This window comes from Dermacentor albipictus, chromosome 5 (genome assembly GCF_038994185.2).
Source record: "Dermacentor albipictus isolate Rhodes 1998 colony chromosome 5, USDA_Dalb.pri_finalv2, whole genome shotgun sequence".
Lineage (NCBI taxonomy): Eukaryota > Metazoa > Arthropoda > Arachnida > Ixodida > Ixodidae > Dermacentor > Dermacentor albipictus.
Genome location: NC_091825.1, coordinates 81,649,289 through 81,670,136, shown reverse-complemented (window position 1 = coordinate 81,670,136; position 20,848 = coordinate 81,649,289). Strand labels below are relative to the sequence as shown.

Below are 20,848 nucleotides of genomic sequence, written 5' to 3'. Positions count from 1 at the left end.
CAAGACTCAGTACGAGCGTACATACTAGGAGCAAAATAGTTACCGTTCCTATTTGCCCTCAACGTCATCTGTTCTGAAGAAGCGAGGCAGCGCCGGTGGTGGTGCCCCACTTACGGCGTTATGGCCAGAGGGCTTGTTGCAGCTACGTGCCACTGTAATTGCATGGCAGGGCTGCATTGCACGCACGCATGCTCTAGTCTGGCCGTGTTATGTGGTGCAGACCGGCTTTGTCCTGCACAGATAGCAGGCGAATCCAGATTGCTCATTTTGAAGTGCTATCAACAGCTCAGTGTGGAGCACATCTAGCCAGGAGCAGCAGGGCGTGAGCGCCTGTCCCTTGTAGATGCTAACCGCCATTACTCACAAGGAGCGGCAGGCACAGTATACGTGTGGCTTGAGCACAAGTTTTGTGGAATTAGAGGCTAGTTGAGTGTTCAAGACTAACCAAAATCTGCGAGGCTTGTTGGCTATGGCACCAATAAGCAGTCTGGGCAAAGTTTTATTTCTACATGGGCGGGTGCAGTCGAGCATGATAGCCACGGCTTCTTTTGGAAGTGTGCAATGGTTATCGAAATTCAAAGTGCAGATTTTTACTTAGTTCAGCCTGTATTCTAGCACTCTCTAATACAGCCTGTTTTGTTCGCATTGACTATTCACAGTAACAGCAGTAGAAGTGCACTGATTGAAATAGGCGTCTTGATTGATGTCAACTATCAGCCAATGGTAACGCTCTATGGGAATCTGCCCACTGATGTCAAGAGGCAACTGTCCAGCTGCCCTGATAAAGGTTAGGAGAAGGCACCTCTGTTGAAAAGAGAGTGTTTGAGAAAAGGGTCACCTTGCACACCACTTGTGAGCCCTACGCACAGTGCACGAGTGTGAAATTTGACTGAGATGTTCACAGCAGCTTATGCTATCTGCAGAATGGGTTTTTTAACCAGACCCGAGGGATGGTTCAAGGCCTCTTTAATGAGAGGCTCTGGGAGCATAATTACTCTTGCAACTACGTTGCACACCTTAGAAATCTAGCTGGGCATTGTGCGGCATGCACATCTGAATGACGCTTTAGGAAAGAACTAAAGTTAATATGTACTCTTGTGCTCAGACAGAGATTAATCAGGCATCCGAATTGCACCATACTGATAAAATGCACTAGTGCGCTGTTCGTAGCTGTAACCAAAAAGGAAATAGAATTCTTGAACGCTTCGTGGGTTCAAAAAGGAAAGCATCTTTAGCACACATGTGGATGAGGGAAGTGATGTCATGTTTGAAACTGCGGCACTTCGTCTTTTCGAAATATTCAGCGCATACACAATGATGTTGGGAAAATAACACAACACGGGCATTGCGTTGGGTTCTCTTCCTTACTTCATTGCTATTTATGTGCGAACATTTCTTGACATAAATCACTACCAATTTGGTCAGTTCACTCTCTTTATTAATTTTTGTATTGCTGTTCGGTTTTCACTGCCTCAGATTTTCTCTTCCGAATTCTGTATGTAAGTCCCACGCTTGAGCAAAATAAAACCGTTGAGGGTTCGCACATCACCTTGTATGGGTCACCTTCTTGCTAACTCATGCTCTGTTACACTATGAAGCAGCGTGTCTAGCCGTCAGCACCCCACCCTTCACACCCCTTGGTTTGTGGCAGGAGGGAGACGCAGAGACGTCCCGGCGCATGCAGTCGCTGGCCCTGGCTGAGGCGGCGCTTCCGAGGCACCTGCATGGTGCCCTCTATGGCGGTGGGCAGGAGTCCCGGCTAATGGCTCTGCGGCAACTGTGTCGTCACCTTGTGGGCCTCTGGGTTTCTGGCCATGAAGCGGCCATGGCGGCACTCAAGCGCATACTCCCACCCGGCCTGCTAGCATTCCTTGAGGACCCTAACAAGCCACCTGCCGACGCTGCAGTTCCCCGCCCGAGGGACAACCTGCGTCTGGCAAATGTCAGTGGCTTTGTTTCACTTAATTTCTTGACCCTTTAGCCTTTCCTGATCCAAATTTTTATATGAAGTGATAATTTTATGTTATGTGCATCTGAATAACAAAAGTTGGGGGGAGAAAAATTTGCACTGGAGTTCTTGGCAATGAATCAAAGGTGTTTCTCATGGATGGCAAAGTGCTCAATGTGTTCTAAGCAGCAGGTAGTTCTTCAGGTTTCTTAATTCACAATCATAACAATGTGAAGTATGGCCACAGATTATTTGAAGACCATTTTTGTGCCGCTCAAGGCATTAGGCTGCAGGCTCCCAAAAATAGTCAGAGGCCTAACCTCGGGGTGATGCAACGCATTGACATTCAGAAAATTTCAGGAAGAGCCACATTTATTCAGTCGACAAATTATGTAAATTAGCATTGCTGACACTCACATTTATGAAAATAGATTTGTTTGTTTTTGTTGATGTCTGATATTTTCTTTAAAGCGTTTAAAGCGTTCCTAGGAACAGGATTCTTTGGACCAGAAAGGGTTAGGTGCTGCCCCCGGATATACTAGTCTGGGCACTGATGCACACCCCAGGCCATGCCCTAGTGAAGCCATGTTACACTTTTTACCTCCCCCCCCCATCCCCCCCGTCTTTCTTAAAATTATTCATGAACATGAAACACCCTTGACTGGTCGCACTATCTACACAGAAGTTGGTTAATGGCAGGTTTGTTTTATGCGAAGCATATTACGAGGGCTCAACCCAGCTCCTCAGGCGCGGCGGTGACCATGAAATCACGTGACACCGTGACGTCACGACAGAGGAGAAGTGGCTTTGGCTCAACTCTTGCAAGACGGGCTGGGTGGGAATCGAACCAGGGTCTCCGGAGTGTGGGACGGAGACGCTACCACTGAGCCACGAGTACAACGCTTCAAAGCGGTACAAAAGCGCCTCTAGTGAATGCGGTGTTGCCTTAGAAACGCGCTGTTTCTAAGGCGTGCGTCTCTTGCTCAGGCGCACATTTCGTTGCCGCGCCGAACGCTGCTTTGCTCGACGCTCACCGCGTCCAATGCGGGGCGCGTAGTCGCTGCCCTGTAGCCCATTGTCTTACACCCCTTGGCGGGTCGACGGGAACGCTGTCGCGTTCCACTCTTGAAGGCGAAGAAGTAATGCATGAGTTGTTTCTTCGTCTAGCCGAACCAAATATAGCCAAGCAACAGCAGTTCACCAGGCTAAACAGTGGTTCAACAACTAAAATAAAGGCTAGTATGCTTCGCATCCTGGGCTTAACCTTACCTAAGCCACAGCCATTTTTTTATACAACAGATGAATAAGGCTAATTTGTCGACGTTTTTAATGTCTCTTCTTTTCTGGCATGGTGGACCAGTGCAAGAAAGCTATGCATTTTGTTAACAATGCAGAAATTAAAGAACTTATGAACTCTGTTTTACACCTCTATTACGAGGTGTATTCAAGTGACACTGAAAGCGATGAATGGGCCATGATGATTATGGTACAAAAATTGTCCTTATTAAAATAATTATTTTAATTTTCTGATGAAGAAACTTTGTAAGATGTTCAGCAACAGATCGCCAATAAATGGCATTTTAATTTAAAGCCCACTACGGTGCTACTTAACAGAAATAGAATTTGTTGCACTTTGGGAAAACCTCTGGCGTTGGAAATGCCCGAAGCACCTGACACCCTTAAAGGCTAACTTCAGTCAAGTTTAGTTCCTTGTAAGAAGCCTTGTTTAAGGTAGTGTAGTGATAGAGCAGGGCTTTTGAAGTCTTACATTGGAAATATGAGTGGACGCATCACAAAAAATCTTACAAAAGTGAGCATTTTTGATAGCGAAACTGGGAAACCTGCTGCCATTATCATGCACTAGATGTGACACAGAATTCAGAATGTCGAGAAGTCGTGCCACATGCCCAGCCAGGTCATAGGGGGGGGGTAGGCAAAGGGTGCTCTTCCATTAAAAAGGAGCAATAGGCAGGTTACTGCTATTGGCTTATTGGCCCTGCCTTGCCCTGCCCTAGCTGAGAGTTATGTTTGACTTGAGGGTTGATGGGGAAAATAAACATGGCTCTCGCTATATCTTCTTTTATATTTCAGGTTCTGTTTAAAATTATTTCTCAAATATATTTCTTGAGAGGTGCACACATTCGTTAAGTTGCTTGAGTTTCAAGAAAAAGTTTTTAAAGCACCCCCCTCCTCCTGCCTTTCCCCTGACCCCTCCATGGTGGGGGGAGGGGGGGAAAAAGAGGTATATACATCTACACTAAGATGTAGCAGATAGTGATTTGTACCATGGCTGTTCATAGTCAGCAGGTTGCAGCAAGTAAATTCCTCAAGGGCTTTGTCCATTGTTGGAATCAGTTGAGAGTGTTCATGATTGTTCCGTGATCTCTTTAAGATTTTTGACATTTCTCAGCATATTGGTTCTTTTGGCCGCAATTTGGTGCAGTTTGATTTGAACTAATTCAAGCAAGTATTTCACCATCTTCAGTCCCCGAGTTACAACAAAAAAAGTCAGTGCCATAGAATAATCTCTAAGCATTTGTAAGCATCTGGAAGCAAGTCAGTGCCGTACCTTAGATCAATCTTGCAAGCATTTTAAGAATATGGAATGGCTGTTGGAAGAAGGTTGTTTAGGCTACCTAGGTAATCTTTCAAGTAATGACAAATGAAGTTCTTGTTTTTTATGGCTTCTCTTTTGTTTGGTGTTATGTTTTTTAAGGGACAAAATTTATTTTATATTTCGCATGAATATGCGAGTTAAAACCTGAGACCCTTCCCTTGAGGCTCAGCTGCTGTGTTCCCCATCGATTCTCACACATAATCCTTTCCAGTCTAATAGCCTCAATGCTTATACCAAGCATGCAGTGTCCCCTTGCTTGACACCCGTCTTCAGTGGGCATTTTCCCACTTATAAGATGAAAGTAGCTGTGTAATTTTAGTAGATATTTTCCTAAAGTATTGATGCATGCTTCTTCTAGTCCTTCACTACGTAATATGTCCATGACTGCTGGTATCTATACTGAATGTAGCACATTTTCATATGTGAAAGCCATATATGGAAAGGCTGGTTATACAGTAGAACCTCATTAATACATGCCCACTTAATAAGTGATGGACCGTTTAAGCCGTAGTCGCTTAATGCATGCCAAACGGCTAGTGCGTAGTATTTACTCCATTTGCCAGTGCGTACTAGCGTGAAATTGGTGACATGTTGTGCATTCAAACTATATATATAGCAAAACTGCAATGCGTGGACCTTTCCTGGACTGCAATCACCATCGATACTGACATCATAACATAGTAGCCATGATGTTTTTTCTGCTTCCATAGCTTCTAGCACTTCCACATCGTTGTCACAGATGTTGACATGAATGATGGCCTTTCTGTATCCGACGTGGCTAGTTCGTTGACCATCATGAGGGTGTTCGCAGTGGGGCCTGATGGAGAAACTGGCTCGCGCCCTTGTTGAGTTTGAAGATGCCATTGTTGCTGCAAGACCGCCGTGGCAGCAAGTGAAAATCAGATTTCTTGCTGCTTGCTTGCAAACGAAGCTTGTCTGAATGTCTGTTTTAGTGAGAATTAACATGTTTTTTTCTTTTAGTGGTAAGTCTACACTCGTTCATCCGCAATTGTGAGTTAATTAGTACATCACTTAGTGCGTACCTGATCCACGTTTCCTGCCAACTATGTTGTGGCAAGGTTTTACTGTACTCCGCATACTTGTCACCTGATTGATGACACGAAGGTTTCAATTAATCAGCAGATTTTATTTGCATGTCTCCATGATATTGCATTTCTGTTCACGCAAATAGGACCATTCGAGTAGCAGGGCACCCTCGCGGGCTGCACAGCAATGGAAAGCAGTTGAGCGACAGGTGGACAAGTTCCTCCAGCACTGGAGGCAGCGGACAGCACCGCCTTCAAATGCCAATGACACGGTGCGGCCTGTTGTCCTCCGCAAGCGACGCCAGCGTGTCCGTGTTGAAGCCAACTGGCCCATGTTCTACTACCAATTCTACCAGGACCACGCACGACCAGACCTCATTTGGAACTTCAGGGTGGGTATTTTGTTCTGAAGCAAGGTTGTTGCCAAGTTTTGCTCCTTTTTGCCGAGATGACTTCTTTTGGGATGGTCTACATTGCAATGGCCAAATTGGGATCTGTAAGCTACAAAAATTTTGACTCCTCTACTACATGTGTACCTTTACGCTGGAGCATATATACCCCCACTTGGAAGATTTGCAGTGCGGTTGTATGAAGCTCAGTGATGAAAGTTGGCACAGCACCAATAATGAGGCCAGTGGTGCAGCTGTCATGGCAGATGAGGGATGACCTAGATAAGAATAAAAAGATACCGACAGGCCAAACCTGTCAGCCTCCCAATTTTCACCTGTGTAACTGGAGTCATTGCTGAATGAGGCAGGCACATCTAAATGCAGTCAGTCATAATGCTGGTGCGTGGGGTTCGATAGTTCAGCATGTTTATGTATGGTGTTCAGCATGTACAGGATAAGGACAAAGGATGAGAATGTGGATGCTATTTTCTTGATATTTTCCTGACGCATGCCAAGGCAAACATGAACACATCTCATTTGATGACTGCAGACACTCGCTGTAAGGACAATGTGATGATGAGCAGCAGCAGTGGTGAGGGAATCGCCTTTCGTGCCGGCGCTTGCTTCAATGTGAACTAGGCCTGAGAGAACACAGTGCACGCAAAGCCATCAGCCATCTAGAGCTTCCTCCCCTCATCACCCACTGCGGATTACAGTAGACTCTCTTTAAACAGAACTTCAAGGGACCGAAGAAGTTGGTTCCGTTTATCAGGAGTTCCATTTACTGAGAGACTTTGCAGAGAGTATTGCATGAATACAAAACCAACCAAACATGAGGATGGTGTTCTGTTTAAGCGGCACTTCCGTTTAAGTGACTTCTATTTAACGAGATTCCACTGTACTACCAAGATAGGGCGCGCAGCTGTGCTCAGATGCACCATGGGCAGCCGAAGTAGAAAAGAAGCATGCTAATGTGCCTCCTCCCTTCCCTGCTAATGTGCACACGTCTCCCGACACCCCCCTTGCGCATGTGAGAAGACGGTGTGGATCCTCCCTACTTTTCTTCCTTGTGCGCGCAACATCAAGCCACTATCCTTCTCGGCCCCATCTCAACTGCTTACCCCTGCGCCTACAGCATAAGGTGCACTCTCGTGATCTTATCACCCAAGGACTTTATGCAGAACATCATAACAAGGCCGACTGTAACAATGACGACGAAAATTGGCCTGGAGTGCCCATGTAATTGCTACCACAATAAAATACAGTTGACTTCCATTAATTTGACCTGGATGGGGCTGACTAAATTGAGCAGATTACCTAGCAGGTCAATTTAAACAAGAGACAGAAGAAAAAAATTTACCTTCGATTACAATACTCCCTAATGCAAAGTTTGAGCGCAGCTCTCTGTGTTTTCATTTCGTGATATATTGGCTGGTGCAGACAATCTGTCTCATCTGGCACATTGCAAACGGAGTGAAGTGTGGCGTGACTGCCTCGCTAATCATGAGATTGCGAGAGGCAGCGAATGGGTAATGTGTGGGCGCGATTCACAACAGCCGCTGCAGGCAGTCCTTCTTATGCGGCGCTTTGTTTCCATATATGGTATTGGTGGCATCATCGGTGAACAGACGATGAGTGCTACTCTGCGCTCCACATTCGCCCTTTCATCCTTCGCTGTGCTCGTTCAGGCAGTTACGAGAAACACTGATGCTGACCGCAGGAATGGCCGCCTAAGAGCTGGGCTCTAAAATGCCAAAATACAATGCTGATTTTAAGAGTGGAATGTTGGGCTACTGGGTATTTTGACATGAGAACTATTTTGAAGTACAGTGTAAAGGATGGCACAACAGAAAGGAAGATGAACTAAGTATTTGTCTGATCCTTACATGCCCCGAATCAAATGTGCACTCACTTTTGATGGGTTCGAAGTAGAAAAATAACATAAAAATGACATTAGAGCTTTTAAACAAAGTAGAAATTGAAATGCGCACACTATCTATTAGCAAGGTAATGTAGCATGCCACTGGTTCTGGCAATAAAATAAAGATGAAATCAACAAATTTTCATTTGCAGAATGGAAATTTATTTACATATAATTTCTATTGTTACCACTCCCGTAGCAGCACTGTATACCAAGGGTGTGTGAATACTGAATAGTAGATTTCAAATCAAATAGGGTCATGCCGTGCCATACATCCCAGACATTGTGCTCGAGCTTCTCCGATTCTAATCTAAAAAAGTGTGGTCAATTGTTTTGGTGTGCTATTTGCCTACGTAAACTACATAAAAACTATTATTTTTACTAGAACATTTTTTTTGCTGTCTCTTGCAGCTATTTGAATGTTTCTGTGGTGGACGAAACTTGGGTTGTGAAAAGAACCTCTAAAGAATACGATACTATGCAGACTGCTTTAAATATCTGCTGGTTGCTTAATTAATTGCACTTTCTTATTGTCTCCTATTGGCGGCCGCTACTTTGTCTTACAGTGTGCTTTGTGGTGAAGCAATACAGTGATTTTGCATCAATTTTGACTATTTACAAAATTCTACAAGTTTTCCAGACACAATACTACTGCATCACTTAGCTGGATAGGGATGCAGTTGAGAAGTGCGTAGTGCAGTGAAGTGGACTTATAGTCCAGCACTCAGCAATGCAGCAGACACTCAACAAAATTTTTTTTCTCGCATAAAGCAAAAAGTAATCTGATTAAACTTTCAGAAATGAATCTCTCTGGACACCCTTCCAAATGAACTTAAGCATGCATTTTTACTTGGACAGCATCAGCAATCTACATCTGACTGAACGTGTGGCATATTGCACATTTTTCAATGCTTGCGCCTCTTCCACTTCAAAACTACTTGTCCATCGAATTACACACTTACTGCCAACTATCCAACCAAGTGATACACTTGTATTGTGTCTGGAAAGCTTGTAGAATTTGGTAAAAAATAGTATGAATTGGTGCAGAATTGCTGTTATCTTCAACACAAAGCACACTGTGAGACAAAGTAGCAGCTGCCAATGGTTGGAAATAAGGAAGTGCAATTCTTTTACTAGCAACCAGAAGATTCTTAAGGTGCTTCATGTAGTATTGTATATTTGTGAGTGTTCTTTTTCAACTTAGGTTGCACCCACCGTGGCTACATTTAATCGATGTAAGAGGCACAAAAATCTTTTTCTTGAAAAATTAGCTTACAGAGGCAAACAGTACCAAACAGTACCAGTCTGGGATGTTTGGCATGGAATGACCCAATATTGCATAAAAAAAAAATGAACATTGAATCAAATATAAAAATATTTATCACTAAATTTAATGCTTGTAAATTTTGTGCAAGAAATCACGGTGATGCACATACTCAGGAGTCTAGTAGCATTGCTTAGCAAGAATGTTGCGAGCTATCAGTGACTTAGGTGTCTAGTAATCAAGATTTACAGTATGGTCTACTAAAAGGTACACCACATTAGTATGCCAGCACAGGTCACAGCACATTTCTATGTGAACGTCTGGAAAAAATTTTTTTAGTCAATAAATTATGTGTTGAATAGAATGAAGTGGCTTTTCACCCGCTGAAGCAGTAGTGGTGAAGTTATGTTCTACTGAATATCTTACGAGACTTTAAGTTTAATAGTGTAACTCTGTGTTATGGCACTCCTTTATCGCGTAGAAACTTTTCCAGGTTTCTTCCAAAGTACAGAAGATGTTTTTTTTTTTCTAGCTTTATGGGCAGACGGGTGTTACTGGTTATTGTCAGTTCATCAAGGTCAGTCTAGCGATGAGCGCAAGTGTGGAACCCGCATCACGCGACTTGATCACTGCGTCGTGTGTAGCCATCATTGGTGCTGCACGGGTCAACTGTGGTCACACACGACGGTAAAGAACAGGGGCCTTTTCATTGGGAGGGCCATGGCAACCTTCATGCACCCCTTTTTCCTGGTCCCTCTGCTGTCTGTGCAGGTGTCTGCAGCTGGGTGGTCAGTGCACTGTTCACGTGATACTTTGGCTCCCATAGCGTAAACTTGAAGCTCTAAAGTCTTGGGCCTGGTTATTCTAAGCTTTAAAAAAAGCCGATGGCTTTTTTGTCGGGAATAAGAGTTGGTGCGTCGCAAAAACGGCGGCTGTGAACAATGTTGGTGCCATCACATACACTTCCTTTCATTGGTGAGACCCTTTGTCGGCTTTCCTGATATTGGGTGGCTGCTGCAAATAGGTCTCTGTCAATTTGGCACCAAACTGTAACTTTGCTCGCAGTTGTTTGGCGAGACAAAGCAGCACCAATTAGGCTTAATGGCCTGTATAGATTAAATTGATGGCTGTTCAACCAGCATTCAGGTTCACTGGCAACCGTGTCAGAGGCATATGTGCCAGTTTTGTCTGATGATTAAACTCGTGTGTGGATAGGAAGCTTCAAACTGTGTGAATACGTCTGTGTGAACACATGTATCCGATACGATCTGCATGCCTACCGGTGCCTAATCCGCTCGGTAATCACACATGCTTTCGCGCTTTTTTAAATATGCTATACTTTTTTCACTATTCCCTCTGTTCACATTATTATTCCGACCGGTCCTGCTGCCTAACGAACCTTGTACTGACTGACCGCACACTGTGACAGGCTGCACGCAGGCACCAACCACTCTAGGTGTTTCACCACACATACTGATTAAAAATATCGAAAAGTAGCTGTTTGATTCGCAAATAGAATTATTCGAACATTTACTATCCAATTTGATTCTTTGATGTTCAAGTATTCACAAGTGCCTACATTAATGCTGCCTATGAACCACTACATGTCCTCTGTACGGTCCATTGCACATTTCATGAGTGCACATGCAAAGCTGGTAAGTGTATTGGTTGCTGGCTTATTGCCAATAAATCCAAAGCTCGCTTCATATGTGTGGCCATCGGTGCAACTTATACACATCATCTTACACCCCACATCAAATGTTGTCTACAGCATAGCTCCCTACAATAATTACCAGAGGCAACTCTGGCCGTATTGTCTACGGGAGTTTCAAGCTAGATGGTTAACCATCGCAGGAATGATGGTTAGCAAATGGATTTGCCTAAACTTTGGCCTTATGGCTTCGAATGGCATTACGGCCTTGCAAATTATACATTTCCAACAAATATTTCGTAGCACATTAATAAATAAATACAAATAAAACTTTCTGATGGCTAGTAGATTTGACCAGAGGACCTTTAGCATAGAGGCCTGATATTGTGACCACTATGCCATGGATGGACGCTTCGACAGGCAGAATAAAACTTCCTTGTGAATTGTCTTCGGGCAAACCCAGCGTGTTGAGACGCTCTGACACGTTTCAATTTGGCCACGGATGCATGCCTCAAGAGGCAGAATTGCTGCAGTTGACAGTGATTATGTATTTTAAGTCTTATTAGCTTCTACATTTAGCACAGTATAGATCTTTTATATACTCGGCTCAATGAAGGCAGATAAAAGGGTAGTAAACAAAGCCACAAGAATGTCCGAGGCCACAAACAAAAAGATCAGACAAATACATGTACTAATCATCATTCCCATGGTGACTTAATGATTGCAGCTGTGCCGGAGTCATGCGCCCCTTGCCAGGAGCGTGCAAGGAAGTTAAAATAATTGAATATCTTGAAAAATCTGGTATCCAAAAAATATGTCTGACTGTAGTATAGCTAGGCACAGCTGGTCCCGTTTAAAGTAATTTGAAAAAGCTGAACACGATTTGCTAGCTTCTGCATTCACAATATGAGCCAGGAGATCATTGTATTTAGGTGACCACAAAAAAAAGTTTTTTTTTGGTATGTATGTGTGTCACGTTCATTACGCCACAAAATGAAACCCCATGCACGTGCACACGTGTACGCAGACTCGGGAGGAACTGCGGGATGCGCTGGAGGCAGAGTTGCGTAGCTTCTGCCAAGACCGGTTGGTGTGTGGTGCCGGCCTGCCCGTGGCCTGGAACCACTGGGAGTTTGAGGTGCTCTACCCAAGCCTGCAGGAGGAAGTGCGTGTAGGGGACTACTTCCTGCGCCTGCTTCTCGAGGACGACCAGCCGGCTGACGGTGCCTCGGCATCCTACATCCGCCGCTCGTGAGGAGCCACTTTCTTTTTTGTCCTCTGCTGGTTTCGTGATCGGATACTGCTTTTGGTGTCGCTCAGAAGAAAAGTATGCACAGTTAACGATTTACTGAAGTGAATGGAGCCTGAGAATTTTGTTATATCGAGAGCTTCCTTGTATAAAAACACTTTAAGCACTCCGGAGAATATTATATTTCTTTAACCCTTTAATCATGCGGCCTATAGATACACAGAAAAGTGTTTATTTTCTAGCTAAATGTGTAAACCACACCAAGAATAAGCATAATCAACAGAAAGGAAAACATATTTTGCGGAAATTTTTTCATCCATCTACCTTCCCCATCATTTTACTAAAACATTTTGCACGTTATTCAAACTTGAAGTAACATTCCACTCGGAAGTGTTTCAACATGTGCACGACACATTTTAAAAATATTTACTTTCATCAATGCTTTTACTGTTCATGCATTATCTTGGTGTACACGATTGTGCACACAGAGCCTGAAAGGGTTAATTGCATCTGAAATCTTTTACATAAATTTCAAAAAAAAATTTATTGGCTGAGAGTGATTGGCTGGCTACCCTAACAGTTAACTCTGTTCATTATGCATAGTGCAACAGATGTGATGACAATGAAATGTGCTTCTTTCTTCAGGTCTGAGTTCTTCAACGACTTGTACCACGCCTTCCTCTTGGCGTCAGATGCAACACGACGCTGCCAGTGTCTTCAAGCCATGGCGCTTGTCTATGGCCGGCACTACATGGACATAGGACCATTCAATGACACCAAGCACATACTCAGCAAACTGGACAAGGCAAGGTTTCCAGTGTACAACTGGACCTTCCCGAATGTCTGTTATGGAGCATGTTTCTTACCCTTGGAGTGACTATGGGCAACAATAGATATTTGTTAAATAGCGTTTATGAGGCTGTTTCGTTGCATTTGCGGCACAGGCCGTCGCCATGGGCTGGTGTAGTAACTTCCCACTAATTATCTGTATTCTGTAGTCACGCAAACAATATAATAAAGCGATTGAGAAAAAGAACATGCTTCAGGTGGGAAAACCAGTGGCCTTCACTTCCAAAAGTGGACACTCAAGCCAACTTTGTCATGGACACCTGAAGAGCGCAACCACTAAGAAAATTGAGGAAATTGGTAAGCATAAAACTGAGTGAGCCAGCACAAGATGGGTAATTGAAGATCACTGAGAAGGGCCTTTGTCTTGGAGATCGACGTATGTTAGGCTAATGATCATCATCATCATTAAGATCAGCATTTCCTGACAAAGCAGTGGTTCTGGTTCACAGCACCGAGGTGAAAGAAGTTACTGCTAGTTGGAACTAATGAAAGACAGGAAAATGGGTGCAAGTAAAAATTGCCGATCTCCAACAGAGATTATTTGCATGCTGTTGCCAATATTTTGCGTAACTGGTACCATCTCCTGCCACCCGCTAAAACTACACTACAAGGTACAATTGATGCCCTTTCAGTTTGATTCAGTTTATTATTCTTTAAATGCAATGAATGGGTAAGATACAATATACAGACAACGGTCCCAAAGTCAAAAACTGCAATGGGACCCTTGGAATCATTAAAAAAATCGAAAGAAAAAATGTTTCAATTTGAGCATGTTGAGTTATTGTACTACTGTTTTTGAAGACATCGCATTCTTTTAAAATGAATTCATGAAATGAATGAAATGTCAAATGAAATGAAGTTTTGTCCTGAAAGGGCTAGAAGCACAAAAATGTAGCTCTGCTGCCATTATCCTGAGTGCCAATGGCTGTGTTCCAATACTTGCTGTAGATTGTTGTATAGACAGCACGATGAACAGCGGCCATCTTAAGTCTTGTTCCAATTCAAGTGGAGCCGGCAAACAACATAGCTTTGTGAAGATAACATGGAAGTAAAGAATAATGCAAGCTACTTTGGCAGTCCAAACAAGAGTGCCACTGAGCAGCCTGCGTGGAAGCTCAGCAGGAAGTTCACCTGTGCTCAAGAAATGTATTGCTAGGCTTGCTTTTGCAATTTTAAATTAAGCCACATTGTGTTCTTTTGTAGGTTTACATGCCCAAAGTGTTACGATATAGCATTAATTTCTTTCTTTTTTTTTTTAGTTAATGCATTCTAACACTTGGGATCGAAGCTGTCTTTAGTGATCAATGTAGGCAGGCTTTAATGCTGGCCAGAATTGTAACTCATTCAATGTGAGCCTTTATTGATGTTGCGGTTAACTTGAGCAAGTACGTGTGAGAGTTACTCAATAAATCAACATGACAAGGGAGCAAGACTGCAGAAGCTATTAGGGTTTTTATTGGTGGACAATTGGTGCATGGTCATGTTCTGTGACACAGTCATGTGATGGCACTGACTCTTTTGGTGCACGTCCTGTGGATTGACTTGTGGTACTCTCTTATCACAGTGCATGGACCGAATGGAGAGAGACCGTCTGCTCATTTTCCTCAGCAAGCTGATTCTTCACAAGGTGAGTTGTTTGAGGAGAGCAAAATTTAAAAAATTGGTTGACCTATAACACAAGGAGTAAAATTTAAAAAGAACGCAAAGCTACAATGCAAAACGAAGACGTAAGACAAGAGAAGCGACGACAGCAGCGCTGAAAATACTTGAGGAAGCATTCTACGCGACGATGATTCACACTTTACTTGTTCTCGTCAGTTGCACTGTCCGAAGAGGGTCCCTTATCAAAGACATTCTCCCACAGAAACTCTTCTTCAGCGCCGTAGTGTGTGTTTGAAGTCTTGCACTTTTTCACAGTGCGAATGATTGAATGCTTGATTGAATGATTGCTTGAATGCTTGATTGAATGCTTGAATGATTGAATGCTTGCCAAAGTGGCTACAATTCATTTTAAGAGCATGGCGGGAGGTCGCTGCTAAGCCATAGGGCAGGAGTTACTGCAGCTCTCCTGACCTCATCCAGTGCCTGTAGTAGGCAGTGGTGGGAGTGCTGCCAATCTAGTGCACACTCGTGGATGTTCGCAATCCGCCATTAGGAAACTTTGTGCGCCATATTCGCGAGTTGTGCATAGTATAGGATGAAGTTCTGTCGAGCCTAGTAGTGTATGCTTGGCCCATTTCACGTTGTTCGTGTGTCCCGCATTTGTACTTTGTACCAGTGGTGTGGCCTTGGTGGGAGAGGTCTTCCTCAATATGGTGGCTGTGTCATGGCAGTCGGCAAACTGAAACTTACCCCCTTGCATGTTATTAGCTGCTTTGCTGGATTGCGTTTAGCTGTGTGTGCTCATAGCGCAGCGGATTTATAGCTCGGTCATTTTACTAGCTAGGCAGTTCTAGGCCTAAAATAAAAATTCTTGGTCATTCTGCACACCACATGACTGTATTTCCTTAAGCTTTTTGAGCCTTTGTGCTGCTTGCTTTCCAGCTGGGTGTGCGTGGTATTTTCTTTCTCGAGCATGCAGGTTGACCTGGCTGCGTGATGGTTGTAATTTGTTCGAGTTGGGGCTGGGGGTGCCTAGATTGTCTTCCTTGAAATATTTTTGTAGTGATGTGCACTATTATTCTGGAACTATTTTTGACCTGCAGGAATAGTGTGCAACCAATAGCCATTGAAAATCATCATTGTTCACTGCTACAACTGAAACACTCTTGGCCGTTCCCACCACTGAGTAGTGCTTGACACTGTCCTTGAAGGGTTTGTTTATATAAACGTCAACCAGTTGCAACTGGGATGTCATGCTTGCAGAGATGAGGAGTTGGGTGCCGGATTCACGCAGCAATCGCTGTGTGAAACCAGAACTGCAGATTCGGGCTGATTGTTTGGTTACACATATAACACGAGTCTCCAATGTGATATGTTAAAAATCTGGGAACAAGAAAGCCTTGTATTACAGATGGGTTTTTATGGTACTTCTCAAAAGGTTCATCCTGATTTGAGGCTCCGTCTTCGTTCACCTCTATGCCTTTTCAGTCTTGACCCTTTGAAGGTTTTTGCTGTACATGTACGGCGGCGGTTTTCTGTCCCGCAAGGTCTTTGCCGTACGGGTACGGTTTCGACCCTCTGTTTGAAATTTCGCGCCATAATGACGATGCGTGCTCACTGGGAAGTGCTGCCACCTCTTAGGACTTATAAGAAGCGTTTGAAATGTGTGCTACCTTCTTGGGGAGATAAACGGAACTGATTTCTAGCTTCAGCGTGTCGTGCAGACTGCGGCAACACCCCTTTTGCGGTTTCGGTTTCGCTGCGTGATCGCAACGGAGGCGCGCGAAATGTGATTTTCCTTTTTGTCCGCACTCTCTTGCAGAGGTGGTAGAGGAGGAGGAGGAATAAACTTTATTTGTGCACAGCAGATTTGAGACCTAGGCCTCTACCTAAATGACGGCCTCGAGCCCTTGGGCCCTGGCGGCATCTTCGGCATGCTGGATTGCCTTGGGTTGGTCTTCCGGTGCACAGCTGAGCAACGCGGTCTCCCACTGCTCTCTGGTGGTAGAAGTTGATTTCTATCTTGATTGTCGCTGCTCTTAGCTTGTTTATAACCACCGCTCGCGAGGTATTCTCGCTCTCAGCGGCAACACGGTTTCAATTCCTCCGCGTCACCGCAGCGGAGCTGTGCGAAACGTGATTTTTCTCTTTGTCGTCATGCTATCGCAGGGGTGGCGAAAGTTGATTTCTATCTTGACTGGCGCTGCTCTTCGCTTGTTTATCACCGCTGTTCATGAGGTATTCTCGCTCTCTGCGGCAACACGCTTGCGCGAAAGGGTGCCTCAGACCTCTGCCCAAGGCAGCCGCACGCACGCAGGAAGTCATGTGTGTGCCAACACAACTCGTCGCTCCAAGAGAAGAACAAACACGCATTTTAGGTGTGCAGACTGCGATAAGGTGCTGTGCGGAGACCCATGTTTCAAGGAGTACCACACTCTGAAATACTATTGAACATTTTGCAGTTCTGAGTGATGCAGACACCAAAATACTCTTCCCATTTTTTTTTTTTACTATTTATTCCCGACTTTATACATCTTGTACATTCAAGATCTGCAATAAAGTAATTTGACCACCTGGGAAAGCTTTTTTCAAAATATAATTCGACCTCAAAGGGTAAAATGCTGCTAGATGCAGGAATGACCTTGGGACCATGCCACAAAGGCAGCAAATTTAGTAAGGTGCAAGCATGGCTTGAAAAGCCTCTAGTACATAACAGCTGTGAATCTGTCAAAAAAATTCACAGACTTTCGGATATGAAATTTGAGCGCAGCTCTATACATGTTTTCATTTCGCGATATATTGGCTGGCGTGGACAATCCGTCCCGTGCGGCACGTTATAAACGAAGTGAAGTGTCATGTAACTGCTTTATTAATTGGGAGATAGCGAGAGGCAGCTTGTGGGTGACGCATGGGCGCGATTCGTAGCAGCCGCCGCAGACCGACCTCCGCCCACGCAGCGCTTTGTTTCTATACTATACATGTATGGTATTGGTGGTGTCAACGGTGAACAAACGACGCGCGCTACTCTGGCACCGTCTCGTAGCTATCATCGCCGCAGAGCCAGTCATGCATGTCAGTACGCTTCTCACGCTTTCACCATACCCCCCTCCTCCGCTTTCCTCCATGTGCCCTCTTCGCTGTCACCGTCTTTCATTGCCCACTGCTCCCCTTGTTCACTCGGTTGCACCAAGGGATGCCGCCGCACGCCACAGGAATGGGCATTTAAGAGGTGCACTTAAAAGAAAAAAACATCTTCTGGTTTCACCTTGCATTTAAAAAACTCTGTAGCAATTGATGGTGGACCTTTAGGTTCAGTGCCCTGTGTTGTTGGACTATATTGCCATATATTCCTAAAAAGAATTTTTTTGAAAATTTGGGTACGAATTTTGTGTGTGTGGCCCACGTATGAGCAAAAAGTAAGTATATGTTCAGCTGCTTCGAGAGATGACCATGCTTGCTACTGTAAGCAGGGACTTTCAGAAAACTGTGTGCTAGCTTTTTTTACCTGCCAGTGCAAGCAGCTATACTGTGTGAGGTTTAACATGCTAGTGAGACCTTGAGAGAATCTGTTGTGCTGATTGATCTGACTTTGACATTTCAGCGCAATGTCAAGGAACTCTTGGATGCCGGTGGCCTGACTACCCTGGTGGAGCTGGTGACTTTGGCCCATCGGCATGTTAGCCGTGCACTTGTCCCAACACAGGTATGTGTGCTCATTTTGCTTCTTTTTTTTTTGCATTTTGGCAGCTTCAGAGTCAATCTTGTGAAAATTATGCGCCTCACTCAGGTCATATCATGACTGTTGAGGCTTATATCTTTTCCTGTGAGCCTCGTTTGCCACTTACGATTCGCGTTTATTATGGTCACATGTTTTTGTTATGATCCTTCAGGGTCAGTTATAAGCATAGCCAAATAATGGGTACCTAATCAGCCTTGCTGGCTAAAGGCTGGTGAAAATCTTTCTGCCACAACAGTAAAACCTTGTTAATTCAGATTTCACGAGACCGAAAAGAATGTCCGAATTATGTGTATGTGGAATTATCAAGGGTATCAAGAAAACGATAAGTAAGTGCTTACTACGTCAACACGCTTTTATTTACTGAATGAATGAGCCAATCTCATTTCTGTTTTGTACAAAAGCAGCGTGGAAGCTGCAATTCTCATCATCTCATGGGTGATTAGCACTCACAGCAGCCTAGGCCTTGCAAATTCCTTCACACCGTGGCTGCAGCCCACGTTTTAATCTGAGGCACGCTTTTCACTACTGCATGCACATCCCTATTATTTTTTTTTGCGAGTGAACTGGTCGCCATTCATCACACTGTAACTGGTGCTCTTCATCCTTGAAAGCTTGTCAAAATGTAATGACTGTTTGCCGCAACCGCTGCGAACAAAACTGCGGCCACTGTCGACGCAATCATAGACGGCGACCTTGCAGTTCTGAAGGCACGCACCCGCGCGTTTACCGAGTCAAAACGAAACTGCTGTTTGCTGCAACAACTGCCGACGAAACCGTGGCCGTTATCGACGTGATCATGTATGGCAGCTATGCAGTCATAAAGGAATGTGGCCAACGCGGTGCTATGTGCGGTGGTAAACACAAGAATAAAGGCACAAATAGACCCAAAGCGTTTTAGCATTACTGTCATTTGCGTACAGTTTCCACTGATGACTATGGCAATAAGGACTCTGCTGCTTCATATCCGGTTGACACTAACACCATTTTTGCTCATTTGCATCGCACATTTGCAGCGCTTAGAGAGTTGTCCCAATTAACCCATGTGCGGCCAAATAGATCCATATTGACAAGTTTCATTGCATTAAATAATACATACTTCTCCCGAGGTCAAAGGATGTGTCTGGATTATCCGCTTTTCCGAATTAACAAGGGTCAAATTAACAAGGGTCAAATTAACAAGGGTCAAATTAACGAGGATCGAATTAACAAGGTTTTATTGTACCAGAGTGATCACTAGTTTATCACACCTATCACTGTTATGAGTGGCAAGCATGTGGTGGCTGGTAAACGAGCAAACATATTGATGCAAGAGAAGTTTTGAAGTTTGGTGAATGAGTGTGTCAGTGCTTAACCGTTTGTGCATGTCTTTTAGTCTTTAGTAATGCCAGGTTTAGTCAACTGTCGGTGCTTTGATGGTTAAAGAGTCCTTCAGCAAGCCCCGCCAGAAATGTCTCTTACACACTGGAAGTTGTAAAGCATTGTGCAGGGAGCATCCTGCCTCAAGAAGTTTTTAAACATGTTTAGAAATGGCCAAGGTAGAAGCAAGTAAAATGTTGCGAGGCAATAGTGTGAGGAGGCAAGCTACCGTCCCAGCAGCAGAGGCTTTCTCTCCCATTGAAAGCCTAGAAACGACATTCCTCCCCTGCTTTATCCAGTACGAAAACCACGGCCCACAATAAGGTCATAATGCTGGCTCCCCCTTTTTAATGCAAAGCATCCTTTGGCTCCTCCCAGTCACTTTGCAGTAGTTAGGTAGGTTCCTTTCTCGCCTTATTTCACAAAAACAAAAACCAAAGTGCCTGATTGTGGGATCGAACCTCTGACATCGAGCACAGCAGCCCAATGCTCAAACCCTTCGCCCATGATTGCATGCATGCTTCTCTCATGCCAGTGCCAGCTAGTTCTTTGAAATGACGGGCACATGCATCACATCACATTGCACAGCTAGAGCATGTATGTGCGCGCTAGTTTCCATTTGGCCAGAGACTTGACACTTTCCCTTACGTCACAAGCAGGAGCTAGTCAATTTTTCCCATTCTTGCCTCATGATAGCTGGCGCTTCGAAATGGTGCAACTGCACCACCTTCAGGATTGGCCTACATTCTCAAATTTCGTCATAGCAAAATGCTATGAAGATGCTGCACGACATTGTACCACATTTTGGATTAGCCGAGGTTGTAACGAAACAGATTGTAGTGTTTCTTTCTGGAGTAAATGAACAAACAACCAACCAAACAAGAAATTGTAATGCTATGACCATCATAGTATCGCCACTGTCTTGCTTCTCTTGTCACACACAGGTGTGTATCAAGCACAACTGCTCGCTTTGCACAAGCAGGTTATTCCATCTCTTTCAAACCCCAAAAGGTGCTGAATAGCTGCCTACGTGCACAATGCTTTGCATAACATAGATTCCCACAGTGCATGGTGTCTGCATAATTTTTTTCTTTCTTGTCTTGCTGTGTGTTGCATTTCTGGTGAGGGTCTTGTGTGCTCAGCGATTTATGCTAATTCTGTTGTCTGTCTCTGCTATGTTGCTGCTGTCTGTCTGTGAGCTGCAGGCATTTCATATA

The 20,848-nt window shown here is 44.2% G+C and overlaps 1 protein-coding gene across 1 annotated transcript in view; it reads left to right on the top strand.

The window, feature by feature from the left end:
* Positions 1 to 20,848, top strand: part of Rme-8 (receptor mediated endocytosis 8) — a 168,592-nt gene that overhangs the window by 63,329 nt on the left and 84,415 nt on the right. Inside the window, exons 16-21 of the mRNA XM_065442886.2 lie at positions 1,652 to 1,942; positions 5,758 to 6,003; positions 11,864 to 12,087; positions 12,731 to 12,890; positions 14,499 to 14,561; positions 18,138 to 18,239. Of these exons, the coding sequence (XP_065298958.2) occupies positions 1,652 to 1,942; positions 5,758 to 6,003; positions 11,864 to 12,087; positions 12,731 to 12,890; positions 14,499 to 14,561; positions 18,138 to 18,239 (1,086 nt within the window). The remainder of the gene's footprint in view (positions 1 to 1,651; positions 1,943 to 5,757; positions 6,004 to 11,863; positions 12,088 to 12,730; positions 12,891 to 14,498; positions 14,562 to 18,137; positions 18,240 to 20,848) is intronic.